This window comes from Embiotoca jacksoni, unplaced genomic scaffold (genome assembly GCF_022577435.1).
Source record: "Embiotoca jacksoni isolate LCO1_2020_lvr unplaced genomic scaffold, fEmbJac1.0.p SCAF_64, whole genome shotgun sequence".
NCBI lineage: Eukaryota > Metazoa > Chordata > Actinopteri > Embiotocidae > Embiotoca > Embiotoca jacksoni.
Window position 1 is genome coordinate 1188875 of NW_027185419.1, and position 25391 is coordinate 1214265.

The 25391-nt window shown below is 42.8% G+C and overlaps 1 protein-coding gene across 1 annotated transcript in view; it reads right to left on the bottom strand.

The window, feature by feature from the left end:
• The window catches only part of LOC138213791 (multiple epidermal growth factor-like domains protein 11), a 121254-nt gene that overhangs the window by 82184 nt on the left and 13679 nt on the right, over positions 1-25391 (bottom strand). The window contains exons 2-5 of the mRNA XM_069175041.1: positions 7380-7501; positions 4001-4137; positions 2908-3009; positions 506-606 (exon numbers count right to left, since the gene is read on the bottom strand). Coding sequence (XP_069031142.1) covers positions 506-606; positions 2908-3009; positions 4001-4119 — 322 coding nt within the window. The 5' untranslated portion in view covers positions 4120-4137; positions 7380-7501. The remainder of the gene's footprint in view (positions 1-505; positions 607-2907; positions 3010-4000; positions 4138-7379; positions 7502-25391) is intronic.

Sequence of the window (25391 nt, forward strand, 5' to 3'; positions counted from 1 at the left end):
AGACCTCTGCTCTGATAGCTCTGCTAGCGGTAGTAAAGATTCTGCTGACAATGACGTCGTCATCAAAAGTCGCGTTTTCAGTGATAAATTGCATAAATCACATTTCAGGTGTTTTTTTTGTTGTTTTTTTTTAATCGCAACTTTTTTTCTCAACTTGCAATTTTGCTAATTACTGAAATTTTACTGAAAAAAAACACTTAAAAGTCCACAAATTACGTCGCAATTTTTAAGAAATGTCACCGCAAATATCAAACATTTGTGATTGCAACAATCCAAATAAAAAACTTGCAAAAGCAAAAGTCCGCGGGACTGAACGGTGTCCATCTTTGTTGACAGATTTCTCCCAATAATCAGATTACTTAAATGCATGTAAACGCAGTCACTGATTCTGAACCACTCCGGAGCGTCGGACTTCATGTGGCATTTCCTCTTCCAGGTAAACTTATTTCTATTTGTACACCCGACAGTTCGGCTGAAACGATTATCAGGAATGAACGGGACTTACGAACACACAGGTCTCCGCTCTCGTAGAAGCCGGGGCAGCACTGGGAGCGTCGGCGGTACATCGTCCTCACCCCTCTCCTGTATGCCGTCTTGTAGCTGATCCTGGACACGAGACACAAACACAGAGAGGATCAATGTCGGCAGACGAGACGTTACGAATCCTCCAGTTCAGATTCTGTCCGTCACCATCTTTGCTAGTTCGGAGCGGTTTGGAGCAGGAAGTGACCATATTTGGACGAGCTGGGGGAGGAGCCAGCGGTGGATCTGACCGATCTGATTGGAAACCTGACGATACTACGTCCCGCCCACCGATAGCTGTAACCTGACTGCACCACAGGCCTGTCAATCAAACAGACACGCCCCCAAAAACAGGTCTTCTTGAATCTTCTTTTCTAATGAATGAGGGATTATTTTCAGATGGACCTCCAGAAAACTAATAAGAAGGAGTGACTTTAGCTAACAACACCGAGAGAACTGATGGACACATTTTATTCACTTTGGATTTGATGAGAGAAGTTGAATGGGAGTCTATGGAGCCGGAGGCTTTTTGGAGCCGACCTCTAGTGGCACTCGCTGGTATTGCAGCTGAAGACACTTCTGGATCAGAAACATTTTTCAGACCTGAAGCTACGAACTCTTTTAGAAACAGTCTGTGGATCTATTCTGTGATTTGGGGCTGCTAAACACAAATATTATAAAAAAAATCTAAAATGATTTCATAAAGAAAAATAATAACTCACAAGAATTGTTTTCCCTGAAAAATAAAGTGCATTGAGCATTAAACTGTAAGTCTGTGCTCTTTTCGTTCAGCCGCATATTCAGCTGACAGCGGTGTCTCCCGCTGCCACTCCTACAAGAACACAGTGATCACAACACTTCTGAAAGACGAGCAGCACTTAAGATGTTCAGGAGAGTTTTCTGCCTCTCGTCCAAGGACACCGATGTTTTCTGACATTTCGGCTGCGAGGATCCACGACTCAGCTCTTAGCCGGAGCTAAACCGGCGGCCATAAAGCTTAATGTGGTCATTAAAAGCTGCCGTGCTGACGGTTGCTCATTAAAGACGAACACATCGGGGCAGAGCTGAACTGTCAGAGTTATGTCGTACAGTGTGGTGACTATAGAGTCAAACTGTGTACAGTACAGGATGTACTCTGGTTAATAATACTGTACATGAGGTCTGCTTATGTCTCTGAGGGAAAGCAGAAAGGGAAACTCGTGATTTGTCTTAAATCTATTTAACAGTCCAATCTTGTGCTATAAAAACTCCTTCTTTTAAACGCTTTATGTAATAAAAAAAATACCATGAAGCCCTTTTTAGCAGTGAGCATAATAAAAGCATTACATTTATGGTTTATAACAGAGTATAATGTGATTTTATGTGGATATTAAGAACAATGATAACTCCAAATTTTATGTAAAATATGTCTTGTGTAAAATATGTCTAAAATACATCTTTATTCTATATAGGCTATAATACAGTACTATAATTGAAAAGTGCAGTTGAAATATCAGTCAAGCTGGTTACGACCATATTATTGCAGTTATCTGTGTAATGCTGCCGAAGCAGCACTTTTTTTCTCCAAGTTAGGAAATACCATTTTCAAAGTTTTCCGGAATAAGTTGAAATTTGTTTATTTTTGTAGTGCTTGAAAATAAATTAATCTTTAAAATGTATTTAGTGCAGCGTAGTCAATAAAAACAAATAAAATGGTGAAGGTTGTCATAATGACGTAATGACTCCTTTTGATCCGCCACCGTTTGCCCTGTTTAAATTACTGCATTAATGCTGTTAACACAAACTCAACACTTCCTGTATCTGCTTCAAATTAAAAGCCCTCAAGTGTGACAGGAACTCTTCCTTTCTTAGCAAGGCTTTTATTTTGAAACATTTGCAGGAACGTGTAAATAAGTAATCCAAAACACCTGTTGAAAATAGTGGGATTATATTTTTAACTTTATTACTTTAAACTGATGGCAATATACGTTATTGACTGTTGTATTTAGTCAATAACATTAGAAACAGCTACAACTTTACCTCAACAACACGACACTGCACCCGATTACAATCCAGCTAAACTGCTTTATTCAAATTTTCGCATTAAGTCATGACCAAATGTTTTGAAATTTAGGAGCCACTCATGTTTATTCCACAAAAAATGGCGCATTATGCTATAATGTTAAAAAAAAATTACGGAAAGGAAAAAATGCATTGAAAGTGAAACTAGAACTCCAAACATTACTGTCGACGTAATACTTCTGGATTTTGGACAACCTGAAGGTGTCACCAAGGGCTTTAAAACATTTCCTGATATTTTACGCTCAATTTTGTATTGATAAATCAGGAAAAAATAAGATGAAGCGAGAACCATCAGGTGCTCCAGTAGGTCACATGGTTACGTACCTGTGTCTGGTGCATTTGAACCAGTTGAGGATGTCGGTGCAGCGGGTGTAGTAGACCTGGTCGAACGGATGGGCGTAAGACTCCTGAACAGTCACTGCATAACTGGAGGAACACACACACACACAAAAAAAAAAAAATATATATATATATACAATTTTTATATATAAAATCACACACAGATTAACAGGAGAAAGAGTCACATTTTAATTTCTATTTCTGAATAAACTTCTGTCATTTTAAAAATAACAAACCGCCCTCCAACATCAAATTGAGAAATTTCTCTGAAATAATGTCAAGGCTTTTAGTTTAGAACTGGAAAACTATTTTATGAATATTTCCCAAATGTAAACGTCAAAGAGGAAACTTATTTTTCTTACCATGCCACGATAATCGCGACGTGAAGTATCGATGCCGGCATAAAGAGGTATTTAATTGATTGTGCAGGAAAACTTGTATTTTATTCTCTTAAAATACTAAATTCATAATTACTGGACATTTTTAAAATGTTATATAAAATGTTTAAAATGTTATAAAACATTTACAATTTATCTTTCTTTTTTTTTACAATTTTCTTTTACATTTTTACAATTTTATACTTTCTATTTTATAACCTCTATTTGTATTCTGTCAATTGTATTGCTTTTATTCTGTATGTTTCTAACATTATGCTGCTGTAGTAAAACAACTTCTCCCTGCGGTGTCAAGAAAGTTGAAGTATATTTATTTATCTATCAAAGCCACAAACTCCGGATATTTAAGAATCACATCACTGCCCCGACCCTTGAGCCTCAGAAGTGAAACCATCGTCAGAGTTAATATCAGTTTGTCTGATTCCACGGAGATTATCGATCACATCACCTGCTTCTGACCCGCGTCGCGCTGAGACCACTCAACACGTCACATCACCATCGCTGTGAATTTACGGCCTCCAACGACACCCCCCCCCCCCCCGCCCCTCTTCCCTCCTCCCTCCCCCCGCCGTAAAACCTTTTTACCTTTTTTTGATTATTGGCAAATGCTTGCTCTTGATTTGTGGTGGCAAGTCCATTAGTTCACTGCAGCATATCATCTGGAAGATTGGGGGGGGACTGACCTCTCCCAGTGGCTGCACACGTTGGGGTCGTCGGGGTTGAGGGGCGACACGCCGGAGATCAGGCCCAGCAGGAAGAGCGGCAGCAGCAGAGCGTCGGGGGGGAACCCGCCGGCCCCCATCGTCCTCCTCCCTCCGTCCTGAAGGGGGCAGCAGAGAGAAACCGTGGGAGGAAAAAGATGACACCTTTTACTGTCACTCTCTCTGCTCGTTTCTGCACCTACCCCCCCACCCCCCCACCCCCCGCCCCAAAAAAAAAAAAATCACTTTTTTTTTTCTAATTAAAGGGTCTGAGGAAGCTGCAGCTGTTCCTGAACGCCACACAAGAGTGTTTCTTTTTCACTGGACAGAAGAATCAGTGTGTTGAACAGAAAACACGTTGATTTCTGGGTAAAATAATTCAAGCTGTAGATATTTTGGCGGGTGATGTGTTCACTGTTTGTTAGTGTACGACAGGAAGTGTGTCATCCTGAATGCAGCACACGTCTGCTCCTCATCACGTTTCAGGTGTCTGCGAGTCGGTCGCCGTTCCACCGAGGAGGCTTTTCTTCTCTAAATTTTCTCAAATGGTTTCACTTAATTAACAGATAGGACCGTCCTGAGAGCTCAACGCTCTGCGAGTTGAGAAAACTCATTAAAATAGACCAAAAAAAAAACAAATAAACTAAGAAAGAATTTTTACCAATTTGACAACACAGGCGCTGCATTTTGTTTTTTTTAAATAGAGAAACGCTGCAAACAGCACAGACTATAATTACAATGTTTCCTGGAGGCCACTAAAAACACACCTGTCATAGCAATAGTTCGCTACTCATGAAAGGAATCTTAAAACAAACTACAACTTTTACAAAGGAATTTTGAGTTTGCAAATGCAGCTACTGAAGTAAAAACAAAACATTAGAAATCAGCTGTGATGTCATCAACCAGCAGCGATGTCATCATCCATCAGTGATGTCATCGTTGGTTTGTGAACGTTATGAATCCTCCAGTTCAGATTCTGTCCGTCACCATCTTTGCTAATTCAGAGCAGTTTGGAGCAGGAAGTGACCATATTTGGACGAGCTGGGGGAGGAGCCAGCGGTGGATCTGACCGATCTGATTGGAAACCTGACGATACTACGTCCCGCCCACCGATAGCTGTAACCTGACTGCACCACAGGCCTGTCAATCAAACAGACACGCCCCCAAAAACAGGTCTTCTTGAATCTTCTTTTCTAATGAATGAGGGATTATTTTCAGATGGACCTCCAGAAAACTAATAAGAAGGAGTGACTTTAGCTAACAACACCGAGATAACTGATGGACACATTTTATTCACATGAATTTACTTTTTGTTTTCTAAATGCATTTGCTATGTTGCTGGATCAATGTTTATCATTTCATGTATGAATATATATATACACACTGAACTGTATATTAATTTGGCATCAACACAGCTGAAATAATAAAAGCATATTCTTACATTTCTAATATCTAAGATGCTAATAAATCTGAGACCCATTTACTACTGTATATAAAGGTTTCTTTTTGAGGTGTTGTTCCTCTTTAGACATCAGAAGTGAGACAGAAAGAGACTCAATAAATAGCGCAAAAGATCAAAGTTGGTGGTCTGAAGAACACTTTGTCTCTGGTCACTGGTCTTTCATCTTTGTCTTCACCGATCCAACGTCTTCATTTTAACGAGCTAAACGGAGCGACCACCTCTGTTTGAATCGTTTGCTTGATGCGTGTGAAGAAATGTTCAACATGTGGTTAGTAAAGGTAAGAAAGAGGCTTTAAACCAGGACGGAAGGAGAAAAATACACGTAATCACAGTAATTCACAAACTGGATGACCTTAAATTAGCCGCGCTGTAAAAGTGAAGCAGGCGGCAATTTTAAGAACAACGTCAGCGAGAGGCGTCACGTCGTAATTCAAAGGAAAGGCAACAGGACGATCGATGCGACGGGCGTAAGTACGGAGGTTTCTTTAAAACAGAACACCGGGCCGAGAAAGCAGCTGTTATTTTCTACAGAAACCTTCTGTACTGCGATGCAAAATAAAATCATACAGCACAGTTTGGTCTCAACAGAAATCACTCACTGCCTCACACAAACATCAGCAGCTGGGAAACATCGGCCTGAACTGAAGATGAATCTCTGCACAAATAATTTCTACCTTCCATAAACACTATTTTTGCTGCGAGATGGAACCACCACTTTTTACAAGATGCTAAATATCCACGTTCACCATCGCAGCGTTTCCGTGTCGGTCTGAGAGGACGGACGTCTCAAAATGTTTGAATGTTTCCTGTTTCACGCTGACAACCGCCCCAAAAAAAGGAAAAAAACCACCCTGCTGATGATGACTAAATGTGTGAGTGACAGCGGTGCCGCGGGCCGAGTCCTCCCTCCCACGCCGCTCCGCACGGCGGTGACATCGTCTCATTAGGTGTCGTACGGCCGATGGTGTTTTTCCCCATTTTTTTACCTTGCAGGTGTCGACCGTGTGACGACGGGGCTGCAGACCGGTTACAGAGGGAAGTGATGCATGCTGGGTCAAGTTTTTTGGAGAATAAAAGTGTAGAATTTTTTTTTTTTTTTTTTTTTTTTATAAAAACCTTTCAGCAGCTCTCGTCTCCTTCTTTTCTGCGTCCTCTCGTGTTTGTGTTTTTTGTCCGTCTTCGTAAACTGCTGTGTATTTTTCTGTAAACCCTGTTTAATGTTTTTTTTTGTCCCTGATTGTAACGGTAAGAAGAACTTTGACAGCCGACGTCACACCAGCAGGCTTTAATTCTATATTATTGAAGCAAACCAGAAGGTTTCCCACCGTATGAGAACCGCATTTCACAACTCTGGTCAATTGTCAGTTGAAATTTGAAAACATTTTTTAATTGAATTGTGAAAAAAAAAATCACTTTCTTGAAAATAAATGAAATGCATTCATGTAAAAGAGGGATTTTTGATTGTTGTTAGTTGAAGGTGAAGCTGCAACTAATGGTTGTTTTCATTATGGATTAATCTGGCGACTATTTTCTCCATTAATTGACAGATTTTTGGTTTGTAAAAAAAATTGGGAAAATAGTCGTCACATGTGAGTGAAGTGTCTCCGGTTTATATGATGGAAAACTGTGAGCCTCTAAACTTCTGCTCCACGTAGAGCTGAAAAAGACAAAGTTGATGGTGACCATGTTGGAATAGAAAAAACAGGATAAAAGTTGCACATCCTCAGTTTTCCCATCATGTTGACGTTCCTTGAATGCAGCACATCAATGCACCGAACGCACAGACATCAAATCTAACTCTGCACGTAAAGGCACCAACAAGCAGAAGGATTTTTCCATATTTTTATAAACCCGCGGCTCGGAGATGAACATCAGATAGAATTCAAACCTCCGTGTTACCTGTTGACACACTGCAGCTTTCCTTGAGCGAAATCGAGCGCGACGAACGGGAGATCTGCTGAGAATCGACTCGTATCACGACGCCTGCCGTCGGACGCCGGCGGGACCGGACCTCACAACACCTGCATTTAAGACAGAGAACAAACACACTAAGAACAAAATACATTCACCACATAAACAGACCGAGAGCGATTTGTGAGCCCGGCAGGTCGTCGATAAATCATTTTCAGCTGTAATTGAATCTAAATAACGTATATTTTTCTTTGGTTTTGTTTGATGCTGCAGATTTTCCTCCCACGTACTTTATTTTTTCTTTTTTTTTTTAGTTTTATCCACTGCAACAAACGTCTTAATCATCAGCTTCCAGCTCGATGCACCTGAGGACAACGAAACTGCAGAGAAATCCACTTCCTGTAATTAATTCACGTCCAGCAGGTTAGAAATCTTCCATCTGATATTCATTAGGATGAAAACCAGGAGATAATTCAGAGCCATCAAACATTCAGTCGGCGGAGCTTTTTACCTGAGGTCGGCCATATTTTATCACCGCAGGTTTATGAAAACAGAAGAACTGCAGCTATGTGTGTGTGTGTGTGTGTGTGTGTGTGTGTGTGTGTGAGAATGTACAGAACTTCAGATGCTTATCAATCAAACATGTGATCGGTCCCTGATTGGCTGTGCAGCAGCCGGTGTCACACAGCTGCAGGTGTCACCGTGGGCGTCCATGTGCACCATCTGTTTGCCTGCTGCGACTCCCCGCCTGTTTTTTTGTTTTTTTTTAATTCATGACAAGAGTTTCTTCATGAATGTTTGACAGGATTAGTGACGGGAATCTTTCCAGTTTGAAGACAGATTGAAGGAGAGCAGACGTTTTACCTTACAAACGAAGTCAGTGCAAAGACGCAAAAAGGACACAAATTCGATGCTTCAGGTTTCGGAACCAAAAAACTACTTTTCATTAGTAACCTTACGTACGTTGTTTGGAGACGAGTTTCCACACAGTCATCATAATGTAGCCGAAATACTTTAATATCTTTCATGTAAAAATGCCAATAGCGGCAACCACCAGTGATGTCATCAACCACCAGTGATGTCATCAACCACCAGTGATGTCATCAACCATCAGTGATGTCATCGTTGGTTTGTGAACGTTATGAATCCTCCAGTTCAGATTCTGTCCGTCACCATCTTTGCTAGTTCGGAGCGGTTTGGAGCAGGAAGTGACCATATTTGGACGAGCTGGGGGAGGAGCCAGCGGTGGATCTAACTGATCTGATCGGAAACCTGACGATACTACGTCCCGCCCACCGATAGCTGTAACCTGACTGCACCACAGGCCTGTCAATCAAACAGACACGCCCCCAAAAACAGGTCTTCTTGAATCTTCTTTTCTAATGAATGAGGGATTATTTTCAGATGGACCTCCAGAAAACTAATAAGAAGGAGTGACTTTAGCTAACAACACCGAGATAACTGATGGACACATTTTATTCACTTTGGATTTGATGAGAGAAGTTGAATGGGAGTCTATGGAGCCGGAGGCTTTTTGGAGCCGACCTCTAGTGGCACTCGCTGGTATTGCAGCTTCATTTTTCAGACCTGGAAGCTACGAACACTTTTATATACAGTCTATAATTGAGATGCATTAAAGGTATTGTATATTGTATTGTATTAACAGAGTAATGCAGTGACTTTAACAGGGCAAACGGTAGCGGATCAAAACGAGGCTGAGTCAACGTTGTGAATCTATAAATATACCTTAAATTGATTGGATCTTCAAGCACTTGAAACAGGTAAATACATTTTAATCGGGTCAAGAGAACTGTGGACATTTTATTTCCTCACGTGGACAAAAAAAAAAAAAAGGTGGCGGAGCATCGTTCCGGTGCTCTCTTGCAGCAGTGCACCTGTGTTGACTTTTGCTTTCTCCATGACTCAAACACCAGGTGTTCCACCGAATGACCCCCCCGACCTCCTTCCATACTCGGACTCGGTCACTGGTTTCTTCTCCGTCACCGTGCCAACGCCTAAACAGGACCTCGTGCGTATATCTTTGAGAATCGTGGGAATGAGAATGAACCGGTGGGAGGAGGAGAACCGATCACTGTGTAACCATAGCGACACCATTGTCGCAGAGCAAGGAACCCTCCACAGAAGAACTGCCGCGTGATGCCGAGCGACCTTCCTGCCGAGAGCCTTGAGGACCTGAGTGGAGACGAGCCGGTGCTGTTTTCAAGACAAAGAGTGGTCAGAGAAAATAGATGTAGCTTTTTTTTTTGCTCTTTAAGTGATGAATATAGAAAAAACAATTTGCGGTCTTGAAAGCATCCCCGCGTTTTACTTTCAGCACCTAAATCTTCCGTGCGGTCCATTACTCGTGGCATGTTTTGGGCTTTTGTGTTCAAGCGGTTGCTGTTTCTCATAAGCAGCAACACACAGCGACAGAAAATCAATAAAAACACTGTTATTGTTAGTTAAACAATATTTCCACCAGCCCTGATGAATGTCTCGACGTCAGGGGTTGTTTTTTGTGTTTTTTTTGCAGTGCTGTCAGATGGTGAGTTTAGACAGAGCTACCACAGACACTGGTATTATGAGTTTATAAGGGAAGTTGGAAGGATTTATTATCGGGAACTCGTGGAGAAGACAGACGTACTCTACAGCTGAAATAACTCTGTTAAAACAGGCTGTATTTAGAGCTTCACGGAGGATTCCACTGATAAAGTGTTTCTGCCAACAATCTTTCCCCTCGATTCTTTACCTTTTATTCATCTATTTGTTTGGTTTACCTGAAACAAGGACAGTGGCATAAATACTTAAAGCTCCGTGTCCTTGTGAATTTGTCTTTAAAGAATCAGCCTGGAATTTGGACATCAATGAATTCCTCCTAGTATCTTTTTTTCTGCACGCAGGAGCTCCATCAACAAATAGGAATCAAGCCGACTCTTTAAAAAAGGATGGATATTCATTATATGGAAGGTTTTCTGTCCAAATGTTGCACCGATTTTACAGCAAAACTCAAAAAATGTGAAAAAGAAAATGCAAATCAGTTTTATTTTCCATTTTCCTACGAGCAATAGAGAGATGAGACCAAATGATGTATTTGTTTTTTAACTCTTTCAGATTAAATCAAACTGCTAAAAATTCTTGACGTGTCTTTGTCGGGGAACTGGCGATGCTATAAGTAGAGTTCCTGTGTCGTAGGAGAGTCAAGAGGTTGTCAATCATCGCTCAATCATGTGTGACGTCATCCAATTGGTCGACGTCAAGAAACACGTCGCAGGCACTGACTGGATATAAACGTGTTCGTAGCTTCAGGTCTGAAAAAAGGTTCTGATGCAGAAGTGTCTTTAGCTGCAATACCAGCGAGTGCCACTAGAGGTCGGCTCCAAAAAGCCTCCGGCTCCATAGACTCCCATTCAACTTCTCTCATCAAATCCAAAGTGAATAAAATGTGTCCATCAGTTATCTCGGTGTTGTTAGCTAAAGTCACTCCTTCTTATTAGTTTTCTGGAGGTCCATCTGAAAATAATCCCTCATTCATTAGAAAAGAAGATTCAAGAAGACCTGGTTTTGGGGGCGTGTCTGTTTGATTGACAGGTCTGTGGTGCAGTCAGGTTACAGCTATCGGTGGGCGGGACGTCGTATCGTCAGGTTTCCGATCAGATCGGTCAGATCCACCGCTGGCTCCTCCCCCAGCTCGTCCAAATATGGTCACTTCCTGTTCCAAACCGCTCCAAACTAGCAAAGATGGTGACGGACAGAATCTGAACTGGAGGATTCATAATGTTCAACAAACCAACGATGACCTCACTGATGGTCGCCGCTTGTTTTCACATCTTTAAAATGCGGGGTTGAGTTTTTCATCCCACTGTAATTTTTGAGGGGGACTATAAAGTACAGCGGTGGATCATGTATGGTAAACGGCGGCAGGTAGATGTAAAGCGCCGTGTAGTAAATGGGAACTGATTACAGACGGAGCAGTTTTCTTTTTGCAAAACTGTCTGATCTTCCATCAAAGTCTTCCATCACATGCAGCCAGTGTCTTTATTCAGATGGCCAGCCGCAGGAAGCAGACAAATAATGACGATAATGATCATGCCCAATATGCTCCTGTGAAATTCTGATATACGAGAACGGTTTTGTTTCTCCCAAAAACTTTACAGACATTTTTTGCTCTAAATTTGCACCGTTACCCGTCAGACTTCAACCGAACTGGCCGAGAGGATCCAAACTTTATTCATTAACACCAGAAAATGTCTTTCAAAACAAAAGACCAAACTGATTTTCTAAGGTTTTTTTCAGGGGCTTTGAAATCATGAATAAAACATATGGCTGCTTTTGACTTTTGTTACGTAATTCTTTGTTAATTAACGGGGACCTTGTTGGGTGGCTTCGTATAGATCAGCGAGAAAATAATGTAAAACCAGGAGAGATCTGGGGGGCTTGTGAAAGTGCTGCATGCATGCTTTAGTGAAGCGTGAAAACAGAACACAAAGCAGGTCTTTAATGGAAATAATGAAGGAAATACTTTCACTGCAGCTCAAGAGGGAACATTTTTTTTGAAGAAGGACGCGCTGGTCCTACGATTCTTTAAAGATTGTAAGAAATAAATCACTGCACGGCACAATGGATACACCGATCCCACGCGCCGCTTCCCTTCATGAACGCCACGCAAAAGGTCATCATCCCCCGCAGTTTAACTAACGACGGACGGATCAGGTTTTCCCTCCAATGACGAGCCACCAAACAGTCGGTTCACGTCCACAACGAGGTCATCGTGCGGACCCTTTAATACGGGACTCGCAGCTTCATTGAGCAGTTCGCTCCCCTGTGGCCGATACTCAGCTCCACCGTGATGGAGAGTTACCGTCTGCTGACGGTAGAAGACCGGTCAATCGTCTCAACGGTCTCCGAGGGCTCTTCGGTAATCTAAACTCAAAAATGATGGCAAAGGAGGACGGTTCACTGGGTCTGAGGTCGTTTAAAGGGTTATTCCAGGAAAACATGCTCGACTGCAACCACGTATGTGTGAAATGAGCACGCAAAGAGAAACACGCTTTATATGATACAACCAAGCGGCAACCAGCAGTGACGTCCCCCGTTGGTTCGTATACGGCTACATTGAAGCCTCCAGTTTGAAATTTGTTCGTTGCCATCTTTGCTAGTTCAGAGCGGTTTGGAGCAGGAAGTGACCTTATTTGGATGACCTGGGGGAGGAGCCAGCGGTGGATCTGACTGATCTGATTGGAAACCTGACAATACTACCCCCCACCCACCGGTAGGCCTGTCAATCAATCAGACATGCCCACAAAAAAAAAAATCCATCTTTATGAATCTTCTTTTCTAATGAATGAGGGATTATTTTCAGATGGACCTCCAGAAAACTAATAAGAAGGAGTGACTTTAGCTAACAACACCGAGATAACTGATGGACACATTTTATTCACTTTGGATTTGATGAGAGAAGTTGAATGGGAGTCTATGGAGCCGGAGGCTTTTTGGAGCCGACCTCTAGTGGCAGCTGGTGGTATTGCAGCTTTAAGGCACTTCTGCATCGGAACCAGTCCATCGGCTGCTCCGGATCTGTTCGCTAAAGCTTTGCACTCGAATGGCGGTGAGTCGGTCCACGCAGAGCAGAAGTGAGCCGGTAAAGGTGTTGATTAGCGACGTGACATGTCCTCTTTCTTTTCTGAAGGTATCTTCTGTTTGTGACGTGTGTTTCCTGCTGGTGTTGATTTTTGAAGTTGGGTTTGTTCATGATTTAATGAGCGTTTTCAGCCCAGAGAGTAACCTCGGTGACTCCATATCCTCCACGCTGCGTCTCCTTAAGAGCTACATGCTCAATTGGCAATGCACCAATCTGTGAAATCACCCTAATCCACCCATTCACCCTTCATCTCGCCGTGATCAATGGTCACCTATGGGCGACAGGGGAGCCGAGGATGGAGGGGCGGTATTGACGGTCATGGAGCCCCCGCTCAATACATTGATCCTTTTAGTCCCCTCCATCTTTAAGACGCGCTGCTTTTGTTGATTAAGGGGTTCCTGCATTTCACTGCAAATGGTTTTCAAATATTAGCTCTTATTAAACTTGCTAAACAGGCGTGAACAACGGCCCGGAGAATCTCTGCAGGTCACATTAACTACGATGTGAGAACCTTTGCTCATTATAGATGCAGCAGCGCCACAGATAAAGTGACTTACAGGATAAATGTGAGGCCATGAAAAGACCAGGGCAGTGTTTTAATCCGTGTTTACAATGCCCCCTTTTAGTTCCCTCAACGATTAATATAAAGTTACAGCACATGTCATTCAAGTGACCTTTTAACGAGCGGGTCCCAAATAGAGAAAATGTCCAATAGAAATCCACCTCATCTTCAAATACAAGTGAGCGACGGATCATAAACGGAATAATAGTGGAGATTTAGCAAACTGTTGTACCTCGTAATAAAGTTGTGCAACACATTATCATCTGATGGGTTTGTCAATGATAACTGCACAAAAACACCAAAAATAAAACGTGTCAATATGCAGGTGAAGTTTAAGCTGGAATCCTTAAACCTTGAGCTGTTTTTTTTTTTTATTTCCACCTGAAAGTCAGCAACGCTCCAAAACTGCAAGGCCAAATTGAACAATCTTGGGCTCCATGAATAAGAGACACTTGTGGGGAATTTAGAATTACAATAAGTCTCCTTGTCCTCATCACCAGAGCAGAAAAACTCAGCAGAAACAACAGTCGAAATTGCCTCAGCAAAAACTGCAAATTATCGAGTAAACAACAGTATTATGATAACGAGTCTGTGACAATGATGTGACTGAATCTGCTCTTAAAAAGTCTCAAAAGCAGCTACACCGAATTTAAAGCAGAAATGAATCATAACAATGTTTGCATACTTTTCCACCCCGGAGGCGCTCGGTCCCAAAGCGTGATGTTAGCTGTTTTTTGTAAAAGATCAAACTGGGCACTGTAGGAAATAAGTGCCATATGTTGGGGACTATTTTCAGCGGCGGATGAATCCATTTTTGATTCCCAGGTGAGTATTCAGGGCAGCATGATGTTGTATGTGGGGCTGAGTCTAAATAAAGTACAGTTTGTGTTCGTAGTGATGAAGGAGCACGTCGACACCAGAGTGAAGTGTTTTTAAAAAGTTTCTGAAGCAAATGGAGGTCAATGGCACCCAGTAGATATCAGTATTGGAATAAATTAGACATTTTTGTATTTCTATTATTTATTTCCTTTTTTTGTTTTCCAAAGTTCCCCATTTTGAGGCAGTGATGTCAGCGTGGACAACAAGATGTATTGTTAAACTGTAAATGATCCTGCCTCCATTACTTATCTTTGTGTTTGATAACCACATTTCAGCAAATATATTGATATCGTAAAATCCCATGACAGTCAACTTCGACATGTAATACTTGGTAAGAGGTTCAATTAAACAAAGGATGCAAGCGATGAGGACGAGATGAAGGCGATGAGGACGAGATGAAGGCAATGAGGATGAGACGAAGGCGATGACGAAAGGATCTAGCCGATGATGACAGGGCGATTACGATGATGACATGTCATCGGCGATGACGTAGACGATGAAGACAGGACCATAGGCAAAACGAAAGGACTTAGGCGACGCCAAGAGGTCGTAGGCGATGATGACAGGACGTAGGTTTGTCAACATGACACCAAAACTCTCCAAATCAAATGGTTACAATGGAAAGAAAACAACACGAACCTCGGTTCTGACTTTTAGGTGTGAAACTGCCTTTAATCTTAAAATGAAAGCAGCGCTGAAGATGTCATCTAAGAGGTCGTAACATCCGATAACAGGTGTGGACGTCCTCTTGAAGTAAACACGTCGAGCAGGATTCTGTTCAACGTGTATTTTGATGGATTTCTTTGGCAGTTTTTTCTGTCGTAAGTAATAAGAAACTGTCACACAATATCACAATATTTCATCATTGGTACATCACATCCACAATAACCAGGGCAGCCGGCGATGGGAATACTTTCGTTCCAACATCTCTAATTTGGGCAACCTTCACTTTCTTTGTACCGACGGCTGTCAGTAGTCAGAGAGACTTTTGTTAGAGAATCAGTTTCTTACCGACTGGGTTCCCCTTCTTCAGGTTTATAACAAGAGACAGTGAAACCCAGGGTGAAAAAAAAATACTGTATTTCAACATGCAACATTAAAAGTTTTTTTTTATCGGAGGCAGGATTCAATCCAACCTGCCTCTTATAAACCCCACCAGTCCGTAATGTTTTTTGGCTCCTGGGGCCATTTAACTCAAACTTAATGGATAATGAGCCGGAAGGAAAATCTGAGCTTTTCCCTGTTCGGCAGCTCTTGCTTTGGTACCAAGGACGATGAAGTAATAGCTTCTTAGAGAGAACACGGAGTGCAGGAGAGGACTGAGAAAGCATTTCTGCCTCGCAGGACCGAGAGGTCTGACGAGGACAAAGCATCCGTCATCCATGTAAACAAAGTCTCTTTGACTACTAATCTCAGAAGTGCCAATCTCCTTGTGGACGGTGTATGAAAGTGGATGTCGTCTTCGGGTCTGAAAAGTGAAGCCAATGCAGAAGTCCAATACCACTGATGGCCACTAGGGGCTTGTTTAGAAAAAAAACCTCTGTCTCCAATAGACTTCCATTCATAAAGCAACAAGTTCTCTCCTGAACTACAAAGTCAGTAAAACTTTTCCACAAGTCACTATAGGGTCATTAGATAAAGTCGCTCCACCCATTGATCAGATACTAGTCAGGTTTCTTGGTAAAAGTGGGCGGGGCTTAGTGTCCTCAGATTCTCAGTCAGATCCTCACTAGCTCGTCCAAATATGGTCACTTCTCTGGCTTCAAAGAAACCAAGATGGCGACGGTCAAAATGCCAGATAAAAGGCTTCGAAATGGCAACTCAAAACCAACGGGTGACGTCACGGTTGGACAAACTAATGTCAGCTCCAAAAACTAGATTTCTTCAAAATAGGAGCACTTCAGGGTGAATGGAGTTCCTCCTCAGGTTTTTTTGTCCTGCTCTGCTCTTTATTTTATGTCCCTCAATCAAACACAACACAACCGCCGTCCTTATAGTCATTCATGTTCTGTGATAATTCATGTGGGAGCCGGATAAAGGGTGGCATTATTCATCTGATGTAGAGATGTTTCAAGTTTAGCCTCAGCGGTGACCAAAGGCCGTCCTCAACTCAAATCACTGCCATAGGATCTCTTCATTAGTTAGTTGATTAAACTGCTATAATCTCCAGAAATAAATTATGCTCTGTGGAGGATTACAGGTCTTTTAAAATAATATCTTGAAATCTCTGTCATTTAAAAGACCGATGTATTATTCTGATATCTACGAACATTTGGCATCATTTACTATTTTATAGTTATTCTTCACTAAAGAAAGAAAGGAAGCACTAATAAACTACAATGCTGCAGCAACACGCCAGTAACTGAAATAAACTGACAAAGAGGGAAGAAGAAGAGCACAAAGACTAAATACAGCAGGGAGGGAAGGACAATGAGGTACAGGTGAAACTAATCAGGGGGCGGGGCCAACAACCATACAAAGGACAGGAAGTGAAGCAAAGAGGGGAGTCATTTCCAAATCCAACAGGAAGTACCAAACCCAGACTGACCTGAAGACTACGAAGAAGAAAAGAAGTCGGAACCAGAACAGAACCTCAGAAGGTCCCGGTGGAACTCGTGTTGACAGTCTGACAACCAGCTAACAAACAGCACATTTTTGTGAACAAACATTAAACACCGCTAACAACCTGCTACCAAAGTTAACAAGCAGCTAATGTCATTAAAACCCAACGAAGCAACCACCTCACAAACAGCTAATTTCACAAAACAAACCACTAAGAATGTTAACAAACAGCTAACAAACAGTTAATTTTGTTTAAAAAAAAAAAAAAACGGATATTAATGCTAACAACAACAGAACATCCCAGTAGAACTCGGTGTTGACCCCCAAAATGTAATGTTTTTCTGGGTCCTCAGATGACACTTCTTTGAAAACAGCCATGATTCTTCAGTGGAAATCACTGCATGGGCTCAGGAACACTCGGTTGAAAGCCGGCGTGTTGAAAATTTTCTGTTTCCCAAGAATTTGACCTAAAAATCTGATGTTTCTCTGCTCAGTTTCAGGTCTGCAGTGAAATCAGAAATGTTCCTGTTACCAGCGGTCACATTAACGTGAGGAGCTCAGTGATGATGTCAATCAAGAGACGACACTTTAAATACTTCCTCATGAAGGCAAAACTGGAGCTGACGATGGAAGAAAAGTCATAATGAGGTATAATTCATCCTCTGACGATTCCTATATGTGCTATAATGTGACGTCAGGCTTCTTTGAGTGGCAGGTGAATAGAGGCAGCTGTTGTGGTGCCGACTGAAGAGTGAGGGAGGCACGGGGGGGAGGGGAGGGTATTTATAGATGGTCGACGTGCACCTGAATTTCTTGCCTATATGGCCAATTAGTCCAATTAAGCCTCCATCTGTAAATGTAACGAGGAGCGAAGGCCTGGCGGTGGCTCTACAAAACTGTGACAAGTGCTGTAACGCCAGTGGTGGTTTCTGTGGGAAGCCGAACACCGGTGTCATGGCGACGGCCACTCCGTCCTCCCCGCCTCCCTCTTCTGCAGTTTATCTGGGTTTTTTTTTGTTTTTTTTTTTTTTAGATACGGCGTTTTGTGCTTTTACTGACATTTCAGACGCTCCAGGCGGTGACACCTCTGCTCGTCACTATCCAGTTTATGCGAGCCTGCCAACGTCAGTTACAGACTTGTTTTGTCCGTCCTTCACTAACCAATACAGCCAAAAGAAAGTCAGGCCTCCTTCCTACAAATAAACTCTACAGTGTTCCTGGTATCACACTGGGTGAATTATTGCAAATCAAATGTCCATTACAGTCGAGTCTTCAGGCAAACACTCCGGGTCTTTTCTTTGAAGCCCTTAAACTTGAATCAGCAGCAAATCAAACAGGATTTAAATCTCAGCACGTTTCTCAGTGACCTCCAATTAAAAACCGCCGCAGCTTTTAAGTCCTTTTTGTCACTTATTTGACATCCTACTGTCAAACGTTTGGAGTCATTCAAAAAAAATACAGTGTTGGCAGCATGTTGTTTGAAGACAAAGATTTAACAGCTTCGGTTTTGAACAAGAGGCAACCATCAGTGATGTCATCAACCATCAGTGATGTCATCAACCATCAGTGATGTCATCAACCATTAGTGATGTCATCGTTGGTTTGTGAACGTTATGAATCCTCCAGTTCAGATTCTGTCCGTCACCATCTTTGTTAGTTCGGAGCGGTTTGGAGCAGGAAGTGACCATATTTGGACGAGCTGGGGGAGGAGCCAGCGGTGGATCTGACCGATCGGATTGGAAACCTGACGGTACTACGTCCTGCCCACCGATAGCTGTAACCTGACTGCACCACAGGCCTGTCAATCAAACAGACACACCCCCAAAAACAGGTCTTCTTGAATCTTCTTTTCTAATGAATGAGGGATTATTTTCAGATGGACCTCCAGAAAACTAATAAGAAGGAGTGACTTTAGCTAACAACACCGAGATAACTGATGGACACATTTTATTCACTTTGGATTTGATGAGAGAAGTTGAATGGGAGTCTATGGAGCCGGAGGCTTTTTGGAGCCGACCTCTAGTGGCACTCGCTGGTATTGCAGCTGAAGACACTTCTGGATCAGAACCATTTTACAGACCTGAAGCTACGAACACTTTTAGAAACAGTCTGTGTTTTTGAAGCAGTCGGTGGAATTGTTTAAGACTTGCAGAAAAAAGGGCAGCTCAGTAATCAACCCAAAGTTCTCATCGTCTGTACAGAGTTTCAGTACAAGAGGCCTGCGAGCACACTTGACCTAAAAACTCCCATCAAGCAGCTCTGCTAATTCCAGTTTATGCCACAAATCTATCCTCTATGATTAGAAAAATAATCCCTTCAATAAATTGACCTGCTTTTCGCAGATGACTTATTGAGCGCGCTCGGTGTGATGCATTACTAAAAATCTCCAATCTTTCCAAGTATCTCGCAGTCTTAATTAATACACAAACTAGTACACATGCTGCAAAAGGAAGCGCGGGATCAATGTACAATACTGCATAATGAGTACGAGCCGTGTAATGACTGCTGGTTACTTTCCCTTTGAACGTATGCCTGAATGAGGTTGCGGTCTGCGGAGCATAAATAGTTGATGTGGCCTGAGTCTCACACACACACACACACACACACACACACACACACATACACACACACACACACACACACACATACACACACACACACACACACACACACACACACACACACACACACCGAGGGGTTTCTGAAACATGGGCGCCCCACTTTCTGCTTTTCTATTATGAAGAATCTCTCAGGACCGAAGACGTGGAAGAAGTCTGAGTGAGGTGTGGGCGGCCTGAATTAAAGCGGTATCTTTGGACGGTCGCCCCGACGACAGCTTCTCGCCGCGCCTTTGTCGATCACGAAACGCTTGTGGTGACACGCAGAACTGGAATCGGGAGTGATGAAATCTCAGAAGCGTTAACGGTCTTTGTCGGCTACTGTAACTTAAAGTACACCGCTCACATGAAAGAGCGCGACGTCTGAGGAGGCGCTGACGAGGAGGTGAAGGAGCTTTTTCATCAAGGTCTTACGAGAACAAATAACTGATGCAAACTCTCGACATCCCATCAGGAACTTCCCACCCCCACCCCCACCCCCACCCCCCACCCCCACGAGAGCACCGCGATGTCAGCTGTGTAATTCATGAGTGAAGCCTGTCAGGCCGCCGTGAAGTCGGCTCGCAACTCACACCAGCTCACTCGGTGTAATTTGTCAGCCGGGCCACTCCGCCCCCTCCACCCCCACTCCACCCCTCCACCCCCACTCCGCCCACCTTTACATTGATTAGAAGACTAAGCGCGGTGCTGATTAAGCACGAGGCTTTAACGGCTCAATCAGGAATGTATCTGATCACATCGATTTGGTGCAGACGTTCATGGTTTGTTCTGGAACGGTTTGACTTTGACTGGAAATACTACTTTTGAAACTTCCCGGGACTCGTTACAACCTAAAGTACACACACACACACACACACACACACACACACACACACACACACACACACACACACACACACCAGTGTACCATATACCAGTCTAAAAATCACACCCGCAGGCCTGATCAGCTGCTAACGGTTGTTTCCTGAGCTGCACTTCCAATGAAGACTAGATTTTTTTTTACAAACACCAGCGTCAGTGAAGGAGTTAACTGTCTCGGCTTCTTCTCGGGTCCTTGCTACACCCTCCCACCAATTTTCATAAAATTCAATCCAGTAGGTTTTCCGTAATCCTGCTGACAAACAAACCAAAAACACCAGCAAACTAAATTCACTGAAAACCTCCTCGGCGGACCAAATAACTGAAATGTCACAAATGACAGAGAAACAGATGTTTTCGTTTGTGTTTTAAAGTACATGGGTAACAAAAAAAACAACTTTCTAAGCTGAAAATGTGTCTAAAACTCAACTGCGCTCGCGTTTCTTGCTTCAAACGACACATTCAACTGGAAATGAACAAAGTCTGTTTGCATTCAAACAACACGTCGGTTTTTACAGCAAACAACAACAACAAGCTAATTTCCTGCTTTGGATTTTTTTTATTTAAATGCTAAAATGTGAAATGTGAAAAGACAAAAACAAGGAAAGTTCTCCGTCCGACAAGCTCAGTATGTTGTTTCCTTTTTTTCTTTTCTTTGAGCTGAAATCCGTCCGAACCCAACGACGTCTCCTGAGCTGGAAAATAATGACTTACGATCTGTTTTCTGACACATTTCCAACCCGTAACAAAGCCAGCACAGACATGAGGCATCATCTCGGACCAAAGGCTTCTTGTTCTGGCTTCTATTTTTCTTTTTTTTTCCTGTTGCACATGTGCAGAAGCTTTTACACGTTTGCAGCATGAGTTCTTCTGCAGCTTTTTCTTCTTTTACAGACGTCAGCTCTCCCGGATGGTGCGTTTGATTTGGGTTTTTTTTATGCAGGTTTCACTGTGCTGCTTCTTCCCCCTCAGTTATTCTCTCCATCATGTTGCAGCTTCTCTAAATTTGACTTCACACACTGACTGCTTTGTGTTCGGACCGACTCGGGTGTCAAATCACAAACTGCACAACTCGTCTCCGTTGTTTCAGTCTGGTTGGTCTTTTATATCTGCCCAGCGGGGGTCTCTGGTCTAAACAGCTTGTGTTATTTGGGCGTGACACACACACACACACACACACACACACACACACACACACACACAGCGGGGTGTTTATAAGGAGCACAGCGAACACAGTCGGCTCAGATTTAAAGTGCCGAGGAGAAAAGGGGAGAACACAAGACGGTGTCAAAGAATCAAAAGAAAACATTTTCCTCACATCTCTGTCTGTTTCCATCAAAGCAGAAAAGAACCATTTTTCAGGAGAAAGGAGTTAATAAGGCTTTATTGTCTAATTACTAATGAATGATTAGATATTGTTAAAAAAATACAATCGACAACAGTAACAATACTACAACTACTACAACAATGCTTTTTTCTGGCAATTACATCAAATCGAATTTAAGAAAAACAATGTGACAAATTATGGTACAAATCTTTTGTCTTCGTGCACTTCAGCGGGGGAGAGTGTAAAAAAAGGTTTGTTTGTGTGGTTACGACTAACAGAGGTTCCTTAACTCAATTAACAGCCAAGAGAAGGAATGTTTCGGATAAAAAAAAAAAACTCCTGAAACGGCTTCTGGTTGTTTCTTGTCCCAGTGAATAATGTAAAACTCACATGCAGGTTATTGTAAAGCATCAATCAGAGGAAAGTTTAAAAAATAAAAAAAATAAGTTTTCAAAGTACAGGATATCCCTCAGAGTGCTGCAACTTCTACCATAAAAATGTAAAGAATACGTCAAAGCCTGCCTGCAGCGGGTCTTTTTCCTCTCAAACCGAGTGTCTGCGTGAGATCCGTCCAAGGAGGCCCGCGGCAGCTCTGAACCCACAACCGGGGCTCGGCGGCTGGGACGGCAGACAACCGATGCTCCCCGCCTCGTGGCAAAGAGCACAAGAACCCCAAAACACAGTTTGGGCCGAGTGTTTTTCCAGGAGGCGCGTTAGAGGCGATGTGAAGGACGTTCTATAATTGAGAGTTTTGCGTTAAGACTCGCTCGATCCGTAAAAACTCAAACAAAGCCACCAAACTTCAAAAAAGAAAAACTCTCGACCAAGCTGACGAGAAGCACATTTTCATCTTCATCTGTGGAGCCGCCGTTGTTTGCTCTGCGCGTCCAGCATCAAACTCATTTCACATGGTGACAAAAGCTCGCCATTGATTGTCGATCGGTGGACGGAGAGTCTGCTCGCTGCTTCGCCCTTTAATGATGGAGCACCGCCGTGATTACAGACTTATGATCTGCCAAGTTTACACTGCACATCGGCAATTTAGAAAAAAATGTTTTTAAAAGGAGTTCGACACAAAAGTTGTGGACGGCTGTAGTCTTTGCATGTTTCACAGTTTCACCGACACTTCTGAGTAAGACCTTGTTTTTCATGATTATTTTATGCTCATTGACAGTTAGAAAAGAGCTTTTACGGGAATTACCGCCACCTTCTGGTGGTAGTAACGCAGTACTACCAAGCGCCAGTAAAATCGGGACAAAGTACAGAGGGTTCTCAACTTACAAACATTCGAGTTACGAACATTCGTAGATACGAACAACCGCTGACGGATGTCCATAAATGTTCGTAAAATGCCGTATTGCGTTCGCAAGTTCGTATTTTGTACAGCGCGCCTCATCCGACTGATTCCCCTTTCTGCCGCAACCCACGCCGAGCAGCATTGGCTCATCTCCAACACTTCGTTCGTTGCTCCAACACTCACTTCGCTGTTGTGTTCATCTTAGTTCGTACCATCTTGGATACTTTACCGTTTCTCATATAGTTATCACCCGTTTCTCACGTGTTTATCATGCCTAAGAAAGCAAATGCTAGTGCTAAATGCTAATGCTAAATGCTAATTTAATATATAACGACTTACGAACAATTCAGCTTACGAACAGCTGTTCGGAACGCATCGTGTTCATAGGTTGAGAATCTGCTGTATATTTGTTGAGATAATTGACTGTTTATAAAAGTGTTCGTAGCTTCAGGTCTGTAAAATGGTTCCGATCCAGAAGTGTCTTCAGCTGCAGTACCAGCGAGTGCCACTAGAGGTCGGCTCCAAAAAGCCTCCGGCTCCATAGACTCCCATTCAACTTCTCTCATCAAATCCAAAGTGAATAAAATGTGTCCATCAGTTATCTCGGTGTTGTTAGCTAAAGTCACTCCTTCTTATTAGTTTTCTGGAGGTCCATCTGAAAATAATCCCTCATTCATTAGAAAAGAAGATTCAAGAAGACCTGTTTTTGGGGGCGTGTCTGTTTGATTGACAGGCCTGTGGTGCAGTCAGGTTACAGCTATCGGTGGGCGGGACGTAGTATCGTCAGGTTTCCGATCAGATCGGTCAGATCCACCGCTGGCTCCTCCCCCAGCTCGTCCAAATATGGTCACTTCCTGCTCCAAACCGCTCCGAACTAACAAAGATGGTGACGGACAGAATCTGAACTGGAGGATTCATAACGTTCACAAACCAACGATGACATCACCGCTGAAGTAAAAACACATTTAACTTCCAGAACTGCTGAAGTTACAGCTGCTGGCAGCACCAGAGATATTCGGTGAAGTTCAGCTCTGAAGGCGGCCGCTCCCCCGAGCATATTGACAGACAGTAAGAGGAGTTAAGCCAGCAGGCTGCGGGTTAGCGGTGATATTCCCCCGTGTGAGCTGGCACACATAAGACGGCATATCAGCACTATTTGTAAAAAGTCACACACAGCCCCGCAGAGGACGGTCCGCTTGTCATTGAGATAAACTGGCTAATAATTGATCGTCACAGAAATGAAGGGAGGCCGCCGGGGTTAAAGAAAACTCTTTAGTTATTTTGAGTTTGTGTGTGTGTGTGTGTGTGTGTGTGTGTGTGTGTGTGTGTGTGTGTGTGTCTTGTGGTGGAAAAACAAAGACTGAGCTCAGGTAGACTGTCGTATTACTTTAATGGGAAATGTACTTTCTGCATAATAATGTCCATATATCTGGATCTCTGCAGGCTTCTCAAACCTTTCAGACTCGCCGAATTCATCCGCTGCCAAAGCCTGAGGTGGACAGATGGTCCGAGAGCGTCGCAGAACAACGTGGTGACTGGAGAGATCGCCCGCATGCTTCTTCAGAGATATCGATTCAGTAAAATATAAACAACCATTTGATCGTTGTTTCTTCAGAACTTCAGCTTCAGTCAACATTTTTTTGGTCTTTTTATCTTCTTTATTGTATTAAATCTGAGGCTGCTGCGTATATTAATGACAAAATCATGAAAGTGTCTGTGGGCGGAGCATGTGCGCCACAGGACTTCCTGCCAACTTGCGGTTTAACCCTTCGCCAACTTGAGTGGGGGTGAAATAATTCGCTGCTCTTTGAGAAGGTTGTGACGCCTTCTAGTTCATTGATCACCAATTTTACAGCCGGAACAGAAGCGATGAAACCGGCTACGATGGAGTCGATGACATCAGCAAAGTTCTTGTAATTCCTACCGTTGACAGAAGGGGGAGACAAAAGCGCCACACAACAGGTTTTAAAGCTTATTTCACCATAAAGTCTTTCCTCAGACTGAAATACGTCTTTTTTTTTTAAACGGAGAGCCGACTCCAAAAATGTCATGCGCTCAAGGTTATTTTCTTTATTTATGTTTTCTTGATTTCATCTTTATTCAATAGAAATGTCCCAACAGTCCAGACCAGAAAAGTCAAAACACATTATAGCGTTTTTCAATATATGTTAGATTTTTTTTCGGGGGTAATTTAAGAGGTTTCGATGTGATATCTCGTCAGCTTTTATATGAAATGCATCATTTGGAGACGTTGGGTGA